The 19494-nt window shown below is 41.3% G+C and overlaps 1 protein-coding gene across 5 annotated transcripts in view; it reads right to left on the bottom strand.

Moving 5' to 3' along the window:
- Positions 1-19494, bottom strand: part of GRIP1 (glutamate receptor interacting protein 1) — a 396854-nt gene that overhangs the window by 12986 nt on the left and 364374 nt on the right. For 3 of the 5 annotated variants that reach the window (XM_063074588.1, XM_063074591.1, XM_063074590.1), the window contains 4 exons: positions 16985-17141; positions 16023-16134; positions 15841-15885; positions 11135-11368 (listed from right to left, as the gene is read on the bottom strand). In XM_063074588.1, the coding sequence (XP_062930658.1) occupies positions 11135-11368; positions 15841-15885; positions 16023-16134; positions 16985-17141 (548 nt within the window). The remainder of the gene's footprint in view (positions 1-11134; positions 11369-15840; positions 15886-16022; positions 16135-16984; positions 17142-19494) is intronic. The other 2 variants (XM_063074593.1, XM_063074592.1) reach the window with 1 other exon arrangement.

Raw genomic sequence — 19494 nt, 5'->3', positions numbered from 1 at the left:
AAGAATTTTTTTTGCTGCTGTTTTACAGCTGGCTGGTAATGGGATCCAAACCTTTGACCTCAGTGTTATAAGCATTTTGCTCTAACCAAGTGAGCTACCAGCCAGCCCTGGAGGAAGATTTTTTTAAATGAAAAATTTCAAACATATTCGAGAGTAGAGAGGCTAGAACAATCAATTTCCTATGTTCATCACTCAGGTCCAGCAATCCTCAAGAGCTTGACACATTTACTATATCCACCCTTCTTTTTTCTTCTTTGGGGGCTTTTTTGGGGGGTAGCAGCTGGCCAGTACAGGGATCCTAACGGTTGACCTTGGTGGTATCAGCACCGAGCTCCACTAAGCGAGCTAACTGGCCAGCCCCAGGGGAGTATTTTAAGGCAAATGCCCAACCTTGTGTCATTTCATTCCTACATACTTCAGTGTGCATCTCTATGAGGTTTCCTAATTACCTCAATGTTATTAATTCACAGGCAAAATTAACTCTTATTCCTTGAAATCCTCCAATATCCAGTCCATAATTTCCTCAATTGTCTCAAAATTGTTTTTTAGAGTTGGTTTGTTCAAGCCAGGATCCCAACAAGGTCCACACATTACATCTGTATTAAGTCTCTTAAATATCCTCTTATCCACAGCACGTGCCCATCCTTTTCCCCATGCTACGGACTTACTGCCAGAATGGGGTCCTTTATTCTCTAACACGTTCTCCTGTCTCCCACATTTCTCTAAGTGGAAGTTAGCTCTGGGTGCTTGCTTTGGGTCAGGGTGAGCTTTCGGCAGGGGGCAGGGACAGGACAAAAATAGATCCCAGGTAATTCAGTGCTTCCTATGACAGACAGCACATTACCCATGTCTAGTTGTCCCACTTTGGGTAGGTTCAGGTGATGACAGTTGCATTCCTCCATTGCAAAGTTCCTCATCCACTGATGATCATGGTCAGAATCAACAATTTCATTAAGGGCTGAAAAGAGATCGTCTTTTCCTAATCCCATAATATCTTCTATATTTATTAGGATTATTTTCTACAGGAGAATTCTTTTCTTTAATAAGTGCTGTTTGTGTACTCTGAAATGCAGTTTGTATAAGAAAAGCAGAATGAAAGCTAATTCTTTCCTTTCAATTTCAGATCAGGAATTAGTGCACTAAATACTTTCAACAGTGTCCCAGTGAGAGTGGGGGGTGGGAGTGGGGGAGAGAACTTTTGTTTAGTATCAATATGAACCCATGGGTTTTTATATATCCAATGTATTTTAATCAATTGCATCATTATTCTTTTGGATGCTCAAATGTTCTTATCTTTGGCCATGGGGGTGTCCTCCTGTGTCCTTTTGATAAAACCCACTTGTTTTGATGGCTTATTTGCTTTCTGGCACAAGATAACACAGACTCAACACGAATATTTCCTGCCCCTGATGTGGAATCAGCCATTCCTCCAAGAAGTCTTGGTTGGAGGAAACATTGCTGGTTTATATGGTACTCAGTTTCCTTCTGTACCCAGGCTCCTTTCTCGAAGGAAAGAAGAGGATGTATAGGGGGAGAAGGGGAAACACGAGGAGGAGGAGCAGAAGGTGAGGAGCTCAGGATTGGTGATAGATGGATGTTCTTTGGGCCCCATTTACTAGTGGATGAAATCTCTGTTCAAACTCCCTGCCTATGTGCCACTCTTCAGCTTTATCTGCGAGCTCTCCTGTCATTCTGCCCTTCCTATCTTTGCTCCTAGCCATGTTCTTTCCATGTGACACCACTGCCACCATTCCTAGAGGGTGGTACATCCTTGTAGCTATCTCTGTTCCACTTGCAACTAAGTACGGGGGTGCAGTCCTACAAATCCTGTGCCTACAGCTGGCTGGGTAAGTGGTTGGCATCTTCTCTGCAGGCCCAGCCACATTCATGAGGGGCACTTGAATGTGAGGGTCCCAAAGCCTAAGCTTACAATGGATGTTAGGAAGCCCACTTTGGTCATGGGTCTGAGGCATGTTTTCTAATACAGTAAATCAGCATCCTTGCGTTTGGGGGAACATTTGGTGTGGGCCTGGAATAACAGTGAAGTTCTTCACTGCTGTGGTTCTTGGGTATCTTTGATTGGCCTGTGATTCTTGGGTATTTTGTTCCACAGTCCAGAACTCTGGAGGGGCAAAAAGCAAAACTTCCAACGCCAATTGGTGGTAATACATTAACCAAACATTAGAGGTGGATGCCAACCAGAGTGGGCTAGCAAATTAGCTCATTAACTTTAAAGACACAGTTATTGGCCGAGAGCCTTGGCTTTCTGGGGCCTCAGACTTAATGTATCTCTACGGAGAACTCTTCAGATGAGAGGCTAATAAACAGTTTAAATTTGAAAGTAATCTATTTCTCTCGGAAGATTCCCTAAGATTAGAAGATACTGAATTTGAAGAGCCAGCTCTATGATTGTTCTGAAAATACATTGGTAATAGCAAATTAACAAAAAGGAAATTATTTTAAAACCACACAAAAGATAAGATTCCAGAAATCAATAATTCAAAAACTGGGAAGCATAGCTGGCTGCTCTCAAAGCAGCAACCACAAATTGTGCCATGCATCCCTATTTGCCTGGAGACGGGTGGTGGTTACTTTTGATTTATTTCCTGTCCAAAAATAATTCTAAGGATTCTGAGGTTTAAGACACATTTTTTCCCCCCACAGATGAATCCCATATCCAGGCACTTTCTTACATATGATTGCTTTTGATCTCCAACAACTCTGTGCAGCAAAATCATTCCTTTCTGCTAATGAGGACACTAAACCTTGAAGAAGTAGATAGACTGATTTGTCCAGTTCGAATGCATAAGCTCTGGGATTCAATACTAGAATATCTGACCTCATTTGCTGTTTTCCTTCCACCAAATCATGATTTTTTTTCCCTGGACATATAATTTCCTAGCAGGTCGTGCAGCCTTTATCCATTTCCAACTGCCCCACAAACTAAAGATGAATAATTTATCATGTCTGCTGTTTCTTCTCATCAGAGCCCTTCTGTAGCTTTCCACAAATATCCACATAAACTCCTGCTCACTGCCCCTAAAGCTCACTATCCTGTCAGTCGGCTTCACATTCCACTCTGGCTCATGTTAAGACCAAATTTTACTTGTAGGGTCTCTATTCTGTGCTGACCAGAAGATGCCTCCAGGGAATCTGGACCAGGAACAAAACTGCCAGATTTTTCTGTTCTAAAAGAGCCAGGGAGCCTCTTGAAACATAACACTCTAGGTTAGAATACCGTTCTACAAAGCTCAGTTCAATTTTAACCACTTGTCAGCACATGCTGCAATTGTTTCTAACCCTCCCAAGAACAGAAGCTTTGACAGAAGGCAGAGGGGCTTCACCAGAACTCAAGTTCAGCCCTGTTTTATATTTCTAAGCAATTCTACCCGCATATTTGGACAACGTTCATGGGCAAAGATCAGAAACCCAATGCTTATGTTTTCCATTTTGACACATGTTCAAAGCTTCAGCTGCAGAGCCACTTCTTCCCACGTGGATTTTAAGGGCAATTGCATCTACTCTCTTGAGCAAGTCATGGCAAGTGACAGCCATCCTGGAAGCAGTTCCTAAGTCCTGACAGTCTCCCTATGGCTCAACCATTTGTCCCAGTGGCCTTAAGAGCCAAACTGACACTTACTTCTCAGAGATGGTACTGGTTTTCCTGAAAATCAATAAGCACTTGGGTTTGCTCTAGGCAGACACCACTGGGATAGCCCTGTTCCTTTAAATACGTTATATACAAGTCATGTTGTTTTTGAGGATGATCCTACATTACCTATGGTGCTGGAAGAAAAAAATAAAATATAGTCTTCCCAACTGCAGCCTTCTGGCCAGAGAGGAAGCAATCTCAGTTCATGCCACTAAACTCATGGGTTTTGAGACAGATTGGGTCAGAAGGCAGCTGCTGTCCTTCTGTCTAGGGAGTCTCTTTGGCAGAGGGGAGAGAGGGACAGCTGCTTCAAAGATTGCCTCTTGCTGCTCTATGGCAACGATGTGACACCAAAGGCTGGAAAAACAGGGCTCCACAAGGAGAGAAGTAGTAGCTGGGATTTGGGCTCTAAGTATGAGCAAGTCAGGGCCTGACTCGGCCTCTGGAGAACTGAGTCTCCATTAAGGAAGCACCAGAGCTTTTAAGTCTGTGACAGATTTATGTGCTGATTTCCTGATTCATCCCAGAGCATCTTCATATATCTATCCACTCACATAATAATAATAAAGAAGAAAGAGCGAGATCATACTCCAAATTCTCCAGATCAAACCAAGCCATGGGCAGCTAATGATCACCTAGTTATCGTCGGCCCTTTCCACCTGCCCCAGCCACCACCGCGTTGGCCAGCAGTCCCAAGCAGCTTCACTCAGGACAGCCTACCACTCACTCTCAGCACACCCCTCTCTGCTCAGCCTCGGTGTGTTAGCTGCTGGGCTGCCTCTGGCCTGGCCCTTCTCCAACTCTTAACCTTCTCTGATTTCCTCTGCAACTTACTGAACTCCATTCCTCTTAGGTCCTTGTGGGCCTCCTGATTCAGGGGCCACCTGCAGCTCTGGGTGGGAGGCACACCCTCCACCCACCCTCTGAGACTTTGGGAATTGGGGCCAGGCTCACTGACATTTGGGAAGGATGACAAGTTACAACTGACCAAACTTCCACCACACTGAGCACCAACTGTCTTGATTTAATCTCTTTCCAGGGATTACGGAGAGCCTGAGACAAGCCCGGGACTAGACTGCTATCAATTTAATCCTCGCCATATCTCTGCCAGACAAGGAATAAGGCAGAACCATGGTGAAGGAAGGCTCCAGAGGGCTATTCTCCAAGAACCTGGACATTAGGGAAATAGAGTGGCTTTCAGAGGGACAGGCCATTTGTAAGTTTTCCTCCCATGGATAATATAAAATTTTTCAACCTATCAGTAAGCATAACTGATCACAACAGAGATGCACAAGGACTTCAGGGAGAGATGCCTAGTCCCCAGGCCAGAGTTAGGCTTTAGGGAAGCCATTAACATTTCTGAAGAGAGGAGGTGGTGGATCCTTGACAGGAGCGATAAGATGAATGATCAAAAGCTGAGAACAAGGCACACTAGTGCACCTGCTAATAAGCCTGCCTAAGGGTCATCTGAGGCTAGACGACCAGGCAGGAGAAGGCAACCCTGCCTCACTCACCATTTCCACTGCCCAGAGCACAGGCTGCAGAGGAGGATGTCAACTTGTAGAAAAGGGATAAGAAGCAAACGGAGTTCTGTCTGGTAGAGAGGTAAATGGTTTCTGCCCCTTAGAAAAGGTAACCTCAAAGGCTTGCTTTTATTCCCCAACAAGCCACTAGGCAGCTTTGATTCTGAGGAATCTTACTCCAGCGTTCTCTTTCCCCCACTGACTGAGCTGTATGTAAAGTTTCTTTATCCCTCTTTAAACAAGCTTTGTCCTCCTGCTCTCATTCTTCCTTACTGAGTTAAACATTGTTGGGCCTGAGCCAATCACTTGTCTAAAAGTTATGCTTTCTACATTTTAAAAAGTATGTTTTAACAGGATCATAGACAAGGGAAGCTGATGGAAATAATACATTCTGGGAATTGTCAGGGCTGGATGCCATGATTTATTTAAAACATACAACCCAAACTCCAGTCCTTGTTCCCTAATTCCATGTCCTCCCAACAACGTTCTGATTGTTACCTGTCCCTGGCTTCGCAGGGAGAGAACATTCTCATCAGACTGATCTGGTGACTAGTAACTGGACGCACATCCATTTGTCTTTGTAAACGAATTCTCACTCTGGTTCACATCTCGTCTCTGACGGTGCCAAGGAAGCCATCTGGGATGCCGAGGGGACCACAGTTTTTGACTTTCTGACACCATAAAACTGAGGCAAGACTCTAGAATGATGGTGACTTCACCAGGGAAAATGCTATTTCGTGACATTTCCCTCTCTTGGTAAGAAGTGACTCTGCTCCCTCTTTGGTAAATGAAAAAACTGAGTTTCATAGAAGTGACATGGTTAACGAGCGGTAGACTGTGACACACTGTGACCTAAACCCAGTTCTGCCTGACAAGAAAGTCTGTGTTCTTTCTAGTTTATCACTCTTAGCCTGAAGAAAGAGAAGTCAGTCCAGTGAAGAGTGGCAGACAAGAGCTAAAAGTGCGTATGTTCAGTGTGTTGCTTTATTTTAGCTTCCAATGATCTCCACAGTAGACAATTCTATACTAGCTAACTGGAGACCGTCTAGGCCCGGCATGAGGACTCGTTTGATCTTGAATGCCAACTCCAAATATTTAGTGAAGAAAGAGGCATGTGCAAAAATTAGATATGAATATCCATTTCATATTCCCTCTAGGGCTGAGCCTATTCCTGACTCGGAGAGAATATTGCAAAAGAAGCTGGCATTAAACACTGAAAGGGACCCTCCTTCCAAGGAGTAAAACAATTTTATCCCATCAAGAAGAGCGAAGCTCCCCTCTCAAACTCAAATATATTGGAAATGCAAAGTGAATTTGGCTGGGGAAAAGCTGATGGTAGCAAAAGCAGCTGTGGGAAATAAAGAGGTTACTTGTCAAATGTCGGGCCACCAGCAGCCATAAATAAAAGTAGATGCTGGAAAATTATTATTATTATTATTATCTTGATGGCTGGCTGGTACAGGGAACCAAACCCTTGACCTTGGTGTTATCAGCACCACACTCTCTGAAGTGAGCTAACCCACCAGCTGGAAAATTGTTTTAAGAACCTTTTTGTAAAAAGATAAATAAAAACAGCTGCATACCATTAATAAGTATAATTTTATTGGCAAACACAAATGATAGGGCAAAAGGAAATATGAATATTAATTAAAAAGCAAAAATGTCCAAATGCTTTCAATGTGGGGAATTTTCCACTCCACAAAAATCTTTTTGCCTTGAGCTGCGCAAAGTGAAGCTAGAATTCATTTCAGAAGTAGATTAAGTAGATACCGAAGGATATTTAAGCTACCGAAAGGAAAGAAGGGTTATCAGTGAGCTATAGCTAAAAATCACAGTCTCCTCTGCAAAGAGAAGGAATTTGCGATAAGCTATAGTGCAAACCAGAATTCAGTTTAAAGATAAAATGCACAAGCCCCAGGGCCTACGATGCAGTCTCATTTCCTCTTTACGCTGCCACCCGGCTGTTGCCTAGGATTTCACTGAAACAGAATAATCACCTCCAGTTAGCAAAACCTAAGGGTGTGATTCTCAATCTTAAGTCCACAAAGGCGTTGCCACAATGTAGATTCTTGGCCCACACTGTCCAAGAATGCTGACAAGGTAAGTCTGAGTGGGGCTTAGGAACTTGCATTTTAACAAGCCTCCCACAGTAAAGGTCATCAGGGGCTCCCACCCCAAACTATTGTCTAAGCCTGTGGTCTTCAGACTGTTGGTTGAGATCTATTGATAAGCCTTGAAATCAGCTTAATGCAATTAGCATTTTAAAAGAAATAGAAAAAAGATTTTTAAATGTCAATGTATATCGTGCAGTAACTTTGGATTCATTTATATATATGAGCGTGGTATATGTGTGTACTGAATCATGAGGTACAATATAGTTCAGACTGTGCATCTCAGCTGAGAAAGTGGAGAAGCAGTGGCCCAAGGGACACGAGTATCACTTCCCTGTGACCCCTTCACTGTTCCCCTCACTGCCGCACGAAGTCCCAAATCACTCCAGCTCTGACTTCCTCCCACTTACACACAGCCAAAAAAGAAGTGAGGCTACATTTCTTTGTCTGTTCTCAAGTGTCTGGAATGATGATCAGCTTTTTGGCTTCGGGAATGAATGTGAACAACCTGAAGGAAGTCCTGCCAAGACCCTGGGAGAGCCGCAGACACAGCAGATGGGAAAGGAAAGGGAACTATTTAGCTTGGGACTTTCTGGAGGTCTGAAGGAAGAGAAAGAAATGGGCAGAAAATGAGGGGCAAACTATGGAGACCAAGAAACTGCAAGATAAGCCAGTGCTTTATTCTTTCTGTACAAAGATAATGTACCCATCCTGAGGAGATGGAGTGGTTTTAGCTTTTTCTTTTTTCCTTACCTATTCATTCATATTATCTTGATTCAACTTCCAGTAAAAATAGTAAGATGTTGCAGGTGCTGGCCTGGGCATGAACAGGACCACCACTTGTTCTCATGGACAGAGCTCTAACCAAGCGGCAAAAAGCCTCTGCAAAGGCGGCAACGGGAAAAGAGCACCCAGCATGTTTAGAACAGTGTGGTACATATCTCACCCAGCCTCTCCACTCTGGCCTTTTCAGCCCCCTGGGATTCCTTCACTAGGTCCATTTGGGAAAGTTGCCAAGAGGGCTTCGGAGACTGCAAACCAGCCCTTGTTCTGATTGCCAACCTGTGCACTCTGTCTTGGGGTATCCTCAACTTGAGGAAGTGATGTCTAGCCCCCTCTCCATGCCACCACCCTAAAAGTGTGCCTTTTCCTAATTTTCACAAAGGCTTAGTACAGCCTAGTAGCACCCCAGTCAGTGGGAAGATAACTCAATTTCATCCACAAGTCACTGTGCTTTTTCATGATGTCAGGTAATGTTTCAGTGTTCAAGAGATAACCACATGCAAAACACAAGCACAATTACCCATCTTTGAGTAAGTAGCTTTTCTAATGACCATTTCTCCTCTCAAGCACTTCAAAACTGGAGGGTTTGCTAAGCAACACACATTTTGGATGGCCTATCAAAGTAACTGGATTCACTTAGAAAAGATCTAGGGCCGGCCCGTGGCTCACTTGGGAGAGTGTGGTGCTGATAACACCAAGGCCACTGGTTCGGATCCCTATATGGGGATGGCCGGTTAGCTCACTTGGGAGAGCATGGTGCTGACAACACCAGGTCAATGGTTAAGATCCCCTTACCTGGTCATCTTTAAAAAAAAAAAAAGAAAAGATTCTGGAGATGTGAGTATAAACCACTCCAAGAATTCCATAGTAAAAGGCCACAGGTTCCTCTGCTACATCTTCATTTAGCTAGATCATTTTAGGGTGCTTAAGATATTCAGGACACCACTTATTTTTGAGAGTCTTATTTTGTTGGGGACCAATTCAGAGAAAAAGTGAAGCTGCATGGGAAATACACTTATTGCCACCATTTAGGAGAAAGGACTGAAGTGAAGCATCAATTTATTAGGTCAACTTGGCCCCCCTGTGTCTGTGATCCTGTGGCTTCCCACTTCACACACCGCCACACAAGTGTTTCAACCAGCCCATCCACTGCCACTCATTATGCTAGTACGTGCATGATCCTTTCTTCCTTTTCTTTTTAACAAGTTCTATTTTTTAGCAGAGCCACTTTTTTTAAACCTCAGCTGTAACAACTTGCACATCCAATTCACCATCACTATCCCTGCCAAATGTTTTTACTGCAGTAGGGATGGGGAGACAGGTATCCTTTCTCTTTGGGGAAGAAGGGGGGTGGCTTACTAAGCATGCTCTCTCTGCCTGGGCAGTAGAGCTTTAGAGAAATGGGGAAGGCAGTGTTGCTACACACCTGAGGGAATCAGGAGGGGCCAGCCCTCTTCTTGGTATAGCAGAATTAGCACTGAAGATGCAGCTTCTGCAATTTAACCAGCACAGGTGTTCTTACAGCCTAAAGGTGTGTACCATTAGTGAAGGAGGATATTTGACTTACCAAGCAGACTCATCAATTCAGGGTAACTGGGTAAATAAACTAACTTGTGGCATGGAGCTAAACCTGGGTCCTCGTCCTAACATGTCAGAAACATCTTTGCTTTTCTGTAAGTCTGTAATTACTCCTAATGTATAGGGCTCCATTTCTAGGCTCTGGTCATGTTGAGGTATTTGGATTCCCTCCATGCACCACAATCTTTGACATCCCTTTCCACATGTTTTTTCTTGTGTGTGCTTGGAATGCCTTCCCATCTCCTACCTTCCTCTGCATAGTCAACACCTGCTTCCAGGAAACCTTTCCTGTCCCCTACATAGTGGGTTAGGGTTCACCCTCTGTACCCCAAGGCTGCGCAGGCTTGCCTCTATCATTGTGCCTATCCTGTTATCTTCCCGCTGCTTGCCAGACTGTCTTTCACTAGACCAGGTGCTCCCTGGGGATTTGCCATACATCCCTTGAATGAATGAATGCACAGTACGTGTATTAAATGAATATATGAATGAATGGTGAAAGAATGAAGCTGGGATTGAAACACAAAGTTCAGAACCTAACGTCCCACACTGTCCTCTCCTTCACCATATCCTTTGTCAGCTGCAAAACAAAGTGCTAGATTTCGTAGTGTGGTTAGGGAAATAAAAACTTTTAGAGAAAAAAGTGAATAGCTGGCCCTCTATCTCCTTTCCATCTGACATTTATTTGCTCTTCTGGGCCAGACAAATAACTAATCTCAAGTGAATAGATTAACTACAGAGGAGGTCTTGGTTCTCATAAAAAAGGGGGTGGGATTGTTACTATTTTATACATCCTTATGTGTTAACAAAAAAGAAAATACTAGCTCTAGAAAAGAAAACTAGAGACACCTTCCCATCACTGCTCTCCTTGGCCCAGGGTTCTGCAAACACTGTCACTTACATATGCCTTGTCTAAACTCTGCCAGCAACTCCAGAGTTCAGTTGTGTGTGCAAATAGTAAGTTTTGTTTCATGAAGTAAAGTGAGGCAACTATCATAGTCAGAGATGGAACAAAACCAGGGCTTACCCTGTCCTGGCCCAAGAGATCTAACCTATGTCTTGAAGAGAATTTCATGTCTTCTGAATAATATAAACATCTACTATAAGTCTGTAATCTGAATCCCCTTTTCAGTGACGCTGTGAGCATATGACATTTAGAAAATCCCTCCCCCCTGCCAATGAGGTTGGAATAATAGACTAATTCATCAAAGCTCCATGTAACACTGGAGCCTCAAATTTTTGTGAGATTTTGTCCATAAATACATTTTGATAAATGCATTGCTTGAAGGCCAGTTTTCCCTGCTTCCAGGATAACCTCGTATGGATCATGTATTGAGAACAAAGTCTCTGAAGAGCCACTTTAAGCTCAGGTGGCTTTCCTTGGCTAAGCCTGTGGGAGAATGCCATTACCTTGCCTGTATCAGGGCAGTCACACTTTGCAGAATGGCTACTAAATGTGACCCTAGAGAAAGAGAAGGAAGCTCACTGACCTTGTGCAGCTCCACAGGAGTTGGGGACATGACCTCCTTTATTTCTTGTTTCATTTTCCTCAGGGTCACAGACTTCCTGCCCACATCTGAGGGCAAGGTGTTACTCCGAGTTGTTTGGCTATAATGTGGCCGAGAGCTGCTCCGTTCCTGGAAGCTGGCCTGTCGCCCCAGCTGACTTCGAGGTGTTGGAGCCTCATGATTTAAACTCATTGTGCTCCCCGACATGATTGTTGCCTGTGGCATTGACAATTTTCAGAAACAATTAAGCCATGGACAAAGGAAAGGGTTTGCTTGTTCAACATTAAGCACATTTGTCCTGCCCAGTCAAAATACAGTCTCTTCAGGGCATAACCAAAGGCTGGAGAATGGACATATGAATTGAACTATGAAAGTCTGGAAAACGCTTTGCAAGTGACATTTATAATGCACATCTCAAATCCAATTTAAGTACTTAAGCCATTGAGTTTATTTAATCAAATACCACCCCTGGCAGTTTTGAGGCAAATTGAAAAGCTCTAACATTTGCTTACTGCAAACTACATTGTAAGCATTAACTTTCCACTGAGTGGATTCTAACAGATGGAATTCATGAGGCCACCTTCAGTATATCCAATAGAAATGAACTAAGAACTTCTCCATGGGCACCAACCTGCCTCTACTTGCCGCACTGCCTCTAGCTCAAGGGGAGCTAACAATTGACTGAAATGGGATTACTGATACGAAGGCAAGGGCTTCTCTCCAAGCTTCCTGCCAAGCACTGTGTACTGTCCTTCCTTTGGCCAACTGGCCTGCCCCAGAAGCTTGCAGACCAGGTAGGCCTCCACATCATTTGGTATAGATCAGTGTTTCTTCAAAATATTCTTAGTGTAAGATCCTCAGAGAGGTTAGGAAATGATCATTTTTTATGTTACTAGATTCAACTCTTAGCTCAAAAGCTGTGAGACCTGCGTTGGACTTCACCAGTGAATTGGCAACTTTGTTCAGTTTCAAATACAAGTATGTTCCCTGCATAACACACAAGCAATGGCAACATTAGATCCCAAAGATCACTGAGTCTCAGAAGAGGAACAAAGATTTGAAACCAATGACATTTAGGGGATGTTCATTTCTTATAGTTGGAGGATGATAAAATTCAGAACATATGCCTGTAGCCAGCTCTGTAGTCATAGACATGACGGTTATATGAAGATAAACTGGCGTCAGTAAGTCTGTCTGAAACCACAGAAACAGAAAACAAGTTCCATATGCCATGTGACTGGCTACAGTATGGCCTAGTTGTTTATATTAATACTGATGCTAAAAGCAACAGAAGGTTCATTTGTTGAATCCTTTGAATTTATTCACTTGATCCTCACAACAACTCTATGAGGTAGGCACTGTTCTCTCTCCTAATTTACAGGTGGCACAAAGAGGCTGACCTACACAAAGTCACAAAGGTAATAAATGAGCAGAGGGCACTTTATAAAACTATTTATCAGGAAAGAACACTGCAAAGTGAGTACAGCTTTAATTTGTTGTCTCTATAAGACTCCATAATTCTAAAATTCACCTAGTGTTCAGCTATATACACACTACTAACAAGAACTGGATAACAGCCAAGTGTCGGCACACAGGTACATATATCTAATGACTGCTGGAAAAACAAAACAGAACAAGTACACTTATCATATCCTGACTAGATCAGTTATCTTACTGATAATTTTTTTTTGTCCCTCACTGATAATTTTGGAAAAGAAAATTATAACTGCAAAAAAAATACTTGCTGATCATTGAACATTAATGCGTGCTAAGTCCCATATATATTGTACATAGATTTTCATTTAATACTTAAGTAACCCTATATGGTAGATATTATAATTATTACACTTCCCCATTTCAGTTAAGAAAAGGGATGCCTGGATAAGTTAAGCAACTTACCCAAGAGTCAGTGCTTAGAACCCTAGCAATTTGACTCCAGAACCTGTGGTCTTCAATATGTGGCAGCATTGTTTCTCACTCAAGTATAAGGTGGAACCACACACAATTTCCTTTTTAGTGGGTAAAAAGACCCCTAATATTTAAACTCATGTGGCTTATCCATATTATGATTCATTTCAGATAAATACTCTTAAGTTTATTGAAACCTTTCCATTATTAGCTTTGTTGTTGTCATGGGACATCGTTTATTTTATGGCACTTATAATATATCATTTCTGTGTTTAATCTGCTGTAACTGACACCATCCAATAATTGTTTTCTTGCTGTGGTGACCATCCACCTATTATTTTTACCTACTTAGACTAGTTATTTGCTTTGTTAACATCTATTTTTTATATTCGTTTTTCATGGGACCAGAAAGAAACATGTAAGTGAAATGCTTAATCATTCCATCTAGAAGACAACAGTTCTGCTTTGATGAGTCTTAGCTGCCATAGAACAAGAGACAAATTGTTTTAGAAAAGGTTCTGATAGAAGAAAGAAGACATTATCGATAGTTCTTTAGTTCAAGTTTTCAAAATATGGTTTGATTACTTTGTTTAAAGTGAACTTCAAGTGAATTAGTAGCATCTAAGCAGAAATATTTATATTAAAACACAAATATAAAAACTAAAATAAAAAGTTAAAAGATAATTTAAAATTACCTAGGATTTGCTTTGGCTTCAAAAGTATTCATTTGCCACATTTCATAATTATATGTTCTTTCTAAGGCAGCTTAGAGTCCTCTATCTGACACTTAGTTTAACCTTCTTCCTATATTATAACAAACAAAAAATAGTTAAGGGAATGTTCATTAACCAAGAAATGGCAAAATAGTAATAGTTTTATTAAAATCAAATATTTGAGTGCCATATTCTTTGTTTTGTGCCATATAAGCATTAGCTCATTATAATCCCCATATTTTATGGAAGAAATATCTGGTAAGAGAGGTTAAACACTTGCCAAAGTTTTAGTTAAATTTTTTTCCTTTGTTAAAGCTATAAATTTTTCAGCGCCAATGCTGAACTAAATTATTGCTTGCAATAGGGAAAATGATTAGTGAATTAATTTTCATTTTCATTTCAATTGAAATCATTTTTCATCTTAGGAAATCTACATTTATTAGTTAGAGTGTGCTTTAACTTTCAATATTGGATGTAAATTTATTATGCAGCAATCTAGCACCAACAACATTTTTTTTGCATAACATTTCTAATCAAGGGGATAGAGTTCATTTAAGCTAATAAGTGAATACTTATATTTTTTGTGATAACAGTTTAAATATGACTCTAATTTATTAATTGGTCAATCATCCTCCTAGTTGAGAATTTTAATTTCTCTTTGGCTTATGAATTCAACCTATTTCCTTTCTGAATTTGTTATTTCAAGGGCCAGACCTGCCTAGAGCTACGTTAGAGCAAATTCATAGGCTGTTGCAATATAACCTTTATGCTGATGGATGTTGTTTTCGTGAGATAACTCAATTTCTGGGTGAAAAGATAACCTCATCGTATTACCTTTTACATTAGCTTATTTTTAGCTGATGTAAAAAGAAGCTATTAGGAGAATAGCTTTTTCTTCAAAAGAGAAATATCAAAATGCATGATGGAAAAGGCATATGAGCCAAAACATGCTTTCAAAAGCAGGGGTATGTTTAAGAATTGTAAATTGTGCTCATTATTCAATTTGGGCTGCCTTCACTGATCACTGTAGATACAGGAGATGGTAAAAGTTTAAATAAGCCATCTGATACTTAAGCATTCTGCTCTTTTTGAAAGTTGTATAAAAAGGAATCAATGGCTAACATCTTAATTCATTTAAATCTTATATGATTATCCACATCCAGGTCCTTTAACTGTGCTCTGAAGCTGAAATTCATGCCAGGTAATACCACAAAGTTTACAAATTCAAACTAATATTTTTTCTTTACAATTCTCTTTGCAAGTTCACAAACATTAGAATCACATAAAATATCCACACATGCAATTGAGAAGCAAAATAACATAAAGATGAGTAATCATTTTAGAATTGCAAGAGTTTCACCCACTTATGCCATTCACATTCCTTATGGTGACTTGGGGACCTCATATGATATCAAAATAAAAATGAGACTTTTGCCACTTAATTTTTTACAGCTCAGAAAATTTAAAAGAACATAAAAGGAAACAGCCCAGGACTTCCCAGACTAAAGTGTGAATACCATCAGCAACTTTATAGCTTTGATTAAAGAACTCACCAGGAGTTCAGCTATTACATTCCATCTCGCTTCTCCTCAAATTCACACAAAGTTAATATGTAATCAGGATTTGCAATTAACAGCAAAGGACTATCTCGTATTTTGGCTGCTTATCAAATAGACTGGCCTTTTTCACCAGCTGCATTGTCATCTACTTTAAGGGCAAAACAAAATAAAATGAAATTTCCTCTTATGTTCCTGTTAACGATCAAATTAATTTCTAGACCAGGTACAAATGAAAACATGCCAAAGAAACCTTTCTAAAGCAACTAAGAGAATAGGATGCACCACTGCTGGGAGACTTAGCTGGCTCCTTAGCGATTCGGTGGGAAAGAGGTACAGTCAGGGTTAGCAGGGAGCGATGGCAGAAGCCACAAGTCAGTAAGCTCAGGGGGTGGAAACAGGGAAAGAAATATTTTCAACTGCATTGAATAAAATCAAATTGCTGTCCAGAAGGCAAGGGGGCAGGGAAGGCAACTTCACAAGCAAAAATATAAACATAAAGGGTAGCTACCAAGAGAGTCATGTTTCTCAAAGGCACACGCCTGTCAGCTTTCTCCTGTGGAAAGGGGTTAAAGCTTTTAAATGACCTGGTGTGATAAATGCAAACTTAAAAGGACCAAAAAAAAAAAAAAAAAAAAGAAAAAAAAAAATGAATGTAGAAACAACAAAAATAAGCAGCAGGAGCGAGGCTACCTCAAGTTCTCTCAGAATTCCTGATTGTCCGCAGGTTTCTAAATCTTCCAGCGCTTGAGACCAGAAGTTCTCCTCCTGCTCGGCCTCCACATTGTCAGGAGCCCCTGCAAAGCTGTTGACAAGACTTAGTCTGAGTTAAGAACTTGCCAAACATATATTTTTTTTTCTGTAACCAGAATCTCTCTCCTTCATCTCACACAAAAGATAGAAAGAGATTCATTTTGGATCTGGCTTTCTTCCAACTGTGGCCTCCAAGTCAAGTCAGCCCCAACTTAAGGATGCTTTAGGAAATGCAAAGGGTCGTGAAATGGGAAAGGCTGGTCTGTGGTCTTACTAACTGACTTCAGACTATTCATGGCTACTGCTGAATAAGCTGCATCAACGTGGCCCTATTGGAACAGACTGGAACAGGAACAAATGTCAGCTGCTATCTCCGCAGGGCCAGAGAAATCAAATTTTTCTTTAAGAGATAAAAATGTGTTTTCCTCACTAATTATAAAGATCATTATAAATAATTAAATGCCATCACTTTTTATAAATTTCCTTGAAATATTTTGGTAAAGACCAAAATGCTAAAATATACTTCTTTGCTAAAAATATGGGCTCCTAGGTATATCTTAAAAAAAAAAAATACAACAATGTGAAACTGACTTTTAAAAGGAAGGAGAGGGAGCTAGTTGTTGCAGAGTGAGAACATGGTTTACAGAAGCAAATTTTCCCCAAGTGCTACTATTTTTGTCATTAGGGGAAACCTAGCTCTTGCCCTGTTGTGTGGTGGCGTCCAGGTTACCACTGGTCAGACACCGGTTTTAGAATCTGGCCACATGGCCAACATGGATGATTATGGTGGCTTCAAGAAGCCAATGCTAACACTATGTGCCCTTGGACATAGACAAGTTCAAATCTCACCCAAATGACCACAAAGTCATGTTGGACAGGGCTACATTGGATGAAAACCTTACCCACTGGCTGTGGACCGGTCCCAGTCTTCATTACTCAGCCCAACATCTGGGTAAGTCTGGCTTCGGGGCTTAGTGACCGGGGACAAGCTGCCTCTCTGTTTTGAGCTCCTCCAGTCATAGGTGTTGAAGTTGTATCCTGAGGCCTGAAAACCAGTGCCTAAAACATAATCGAGGTGTTAGGGTGGGCGTGAGGATTCCCATTCCACTGAGAAATGACATTGTTAACCAGTAGAGGGGTCCAAAAAGAACTGTAACAACAATGACAATAGGGAACACACACTGTGCTTATCATGCACTCAGGACTTCACAAAGTACTTTATTAGTATCACCGAATTTATTCTTCATAACCATCTCTGAAGGTAGGTACTACAATTATTTGCGTTTTACACATGCAGATACTAAAGGCTTAGAACAGGGGTTTCAAGCACTTAAGACTACTTGCAAACTTTCCTGGGGGTTCAAGCCATAATTCTCATTTTTTTTTCTTTTCTCTTTTCGTTTTTTTCTTTTTCTCAAGCCATAATTTTCAGAGGCTCAGTTCCATATATACTTCTTCCCTATGCTGACTTGGCTGAGAAAGTTCCTGGAGTGTGAGGTCTGCCTCTCTCTCACCTCCCCTTTCACAATTGTTCTGCCACTTTACAAAGGAAAGACCATTTCTCATCCATGTCAAACCTCTGAAGGTGGTTGGCCTTGGGATATAAAACTCCCAGGCACCAAATCAAGGGATAATTTGAGAAAGCCTTGCTCCTATGAGTACGTCTCTCGGGAGCAGGACCTTATTTCAACCAGACACAAACTCAAGGCAAGGCTTTCCCCCTTCCTCTCATCTACCTCTCTCTCTGTCTCTTAGAACTAGAATTCAGAAGCATGATGCATGTCAGGGTTAGGAGGTTGGTGTGCTATTATGTTTATTTGAATTGCAAAATAAAGACTGATTTTTTTCTGAAAGGGAGTTAAATCTGATTAGCTTGATGGGTGAGACAGTGAGGCATGGCTTTGGCACTTGGGTTATAAAACAAACATTTTCCACAATTGTGAGCTAGAGCTGTGGCTCCAAATTTTGACAGATATATTTAAAGCATATTTATAACCAACTGGAAATTACAGTCTTTTCAAGTATTTAAATTTGGGGAGAAAAAAAATTAGACAACTTTAAGTGTGTGATGGGGTATGCAGTTTTTTAAACTTCTTTAGGGGGTTCAAGTGGAAGAACAGGGGCTTGATTGTAAGTCTGACTCATCACCTTGCTGGAATCATCACATACTGCTTCAGGTTGTGACTTGTGTGTGTGTGGTTTTTTTGTGTGTGTGTGTGTTTACACACATGCACTGGGTTGCAATATAAAACTTACTCCCCACTGTGTTTAAAGCACTTTATATAGCAAACAGGCCTAGACCCCCATTTACACATACAATTAAATGGCCTGATCACATATTCTTTCTCCATGACCTCTCTCCTTCCTATTCCCAATTCACTTTCCCTCCACTTGCATTGGATCCTATCATGCCATCCTTGCTACTAGTTAGACCCCAGGGAAAACAGGATGTCCAAAGGATAATGCTGTCTGATCAAAAGGATTTGGTCTCAAGAACCCAGGGCAATGCCTAGTGTCACATAATGGAAATACTCCATAAACCTTCTGTTTTAGGACAGCAAGGATTAGAAGTCCTCGGGGCAGAGGAAATATTTACAGTCCAATGTCTTATTCTCTATTTTTTTTTCTCAGATAACTGTAGAAGTGTGGCTAGCCATTTGGGAAGAAGTCTTATGTAATGAATGTGCAGTTTTCTGTCAAAAGCGTTGAATTAAGGAAACACACATAAATCTTCTTTCGAAGGGGAGTGACTGGGTAACACTGAACTTCATCCTGTCTTCCTCTTATGGGCTGGCCATTTTTTCCTTCCAAACCAAACAAATCAACCCCAAATACATGAAGTCTCACTTCTTGTGATACAAAATGGGTTAGGGAAAGCCTGTACCTTACTTTCCTTAAGTGGCTTTAAACTTTCTAAGAGCCAAATGCTAATTGGTGGTGTCCTCCTGGGGTGTCTTTTTCTGATAAGTAATAACGCATATTCCCCAGTTCCCTGGGGAAATTCCAACATGTTTTAGACTGGGCAGATTAACCTTCTGATTTTCTTTCCAATTGTTGTTTGTGGGTAGTTCTTGGCCACTCAGGCAAGAGCACAGGAATGGGCTTGAGCCGATGTGCAGCACCTTACCAGGGAAATGCCAACCTTGGAAGGCATGTGCTGTGTATCCATAACAAGGATGCCTTGGACTGTCTGGTTAGCTAGTTGGTTAGAGTGTGGTGCTGATAACGCCAGGGTCTGGGGTTTGATCCCTGTACCGGCCAGCTGCCAAGCAAGCAAGCAAGCAAACAAACAAACAAACAAAACATGCAAAAAGAAGCAAAGATGCCTTGTCTCAATAAGCACTATTAAGTGATTATTGCACCGAGAACATACATTGGGGTAAAGACTGCCTCTTTAGTACAGTGCTGGGAA

Source organism: Cynocephalus volans, chromosome 12 (assembly GCF_027409185.1).
Source record: "Cynocephalus volans isolate mCynVol1 chromosome 12, mCynVol1.pri, whole genome shotgun sequence".
Taxonomy (NCBI): domain Eukaryota; kingdom Metazoa; phylum Chordata; class Mammalia; order Dermoptera; family Cynocephalidae; genus Cynocephalus; species Cynocephalus volans.
Note: the sequence above shows the minus strand (reverse complement) of the source record. Positions and strands in the feature narration are given on the sequence as shown.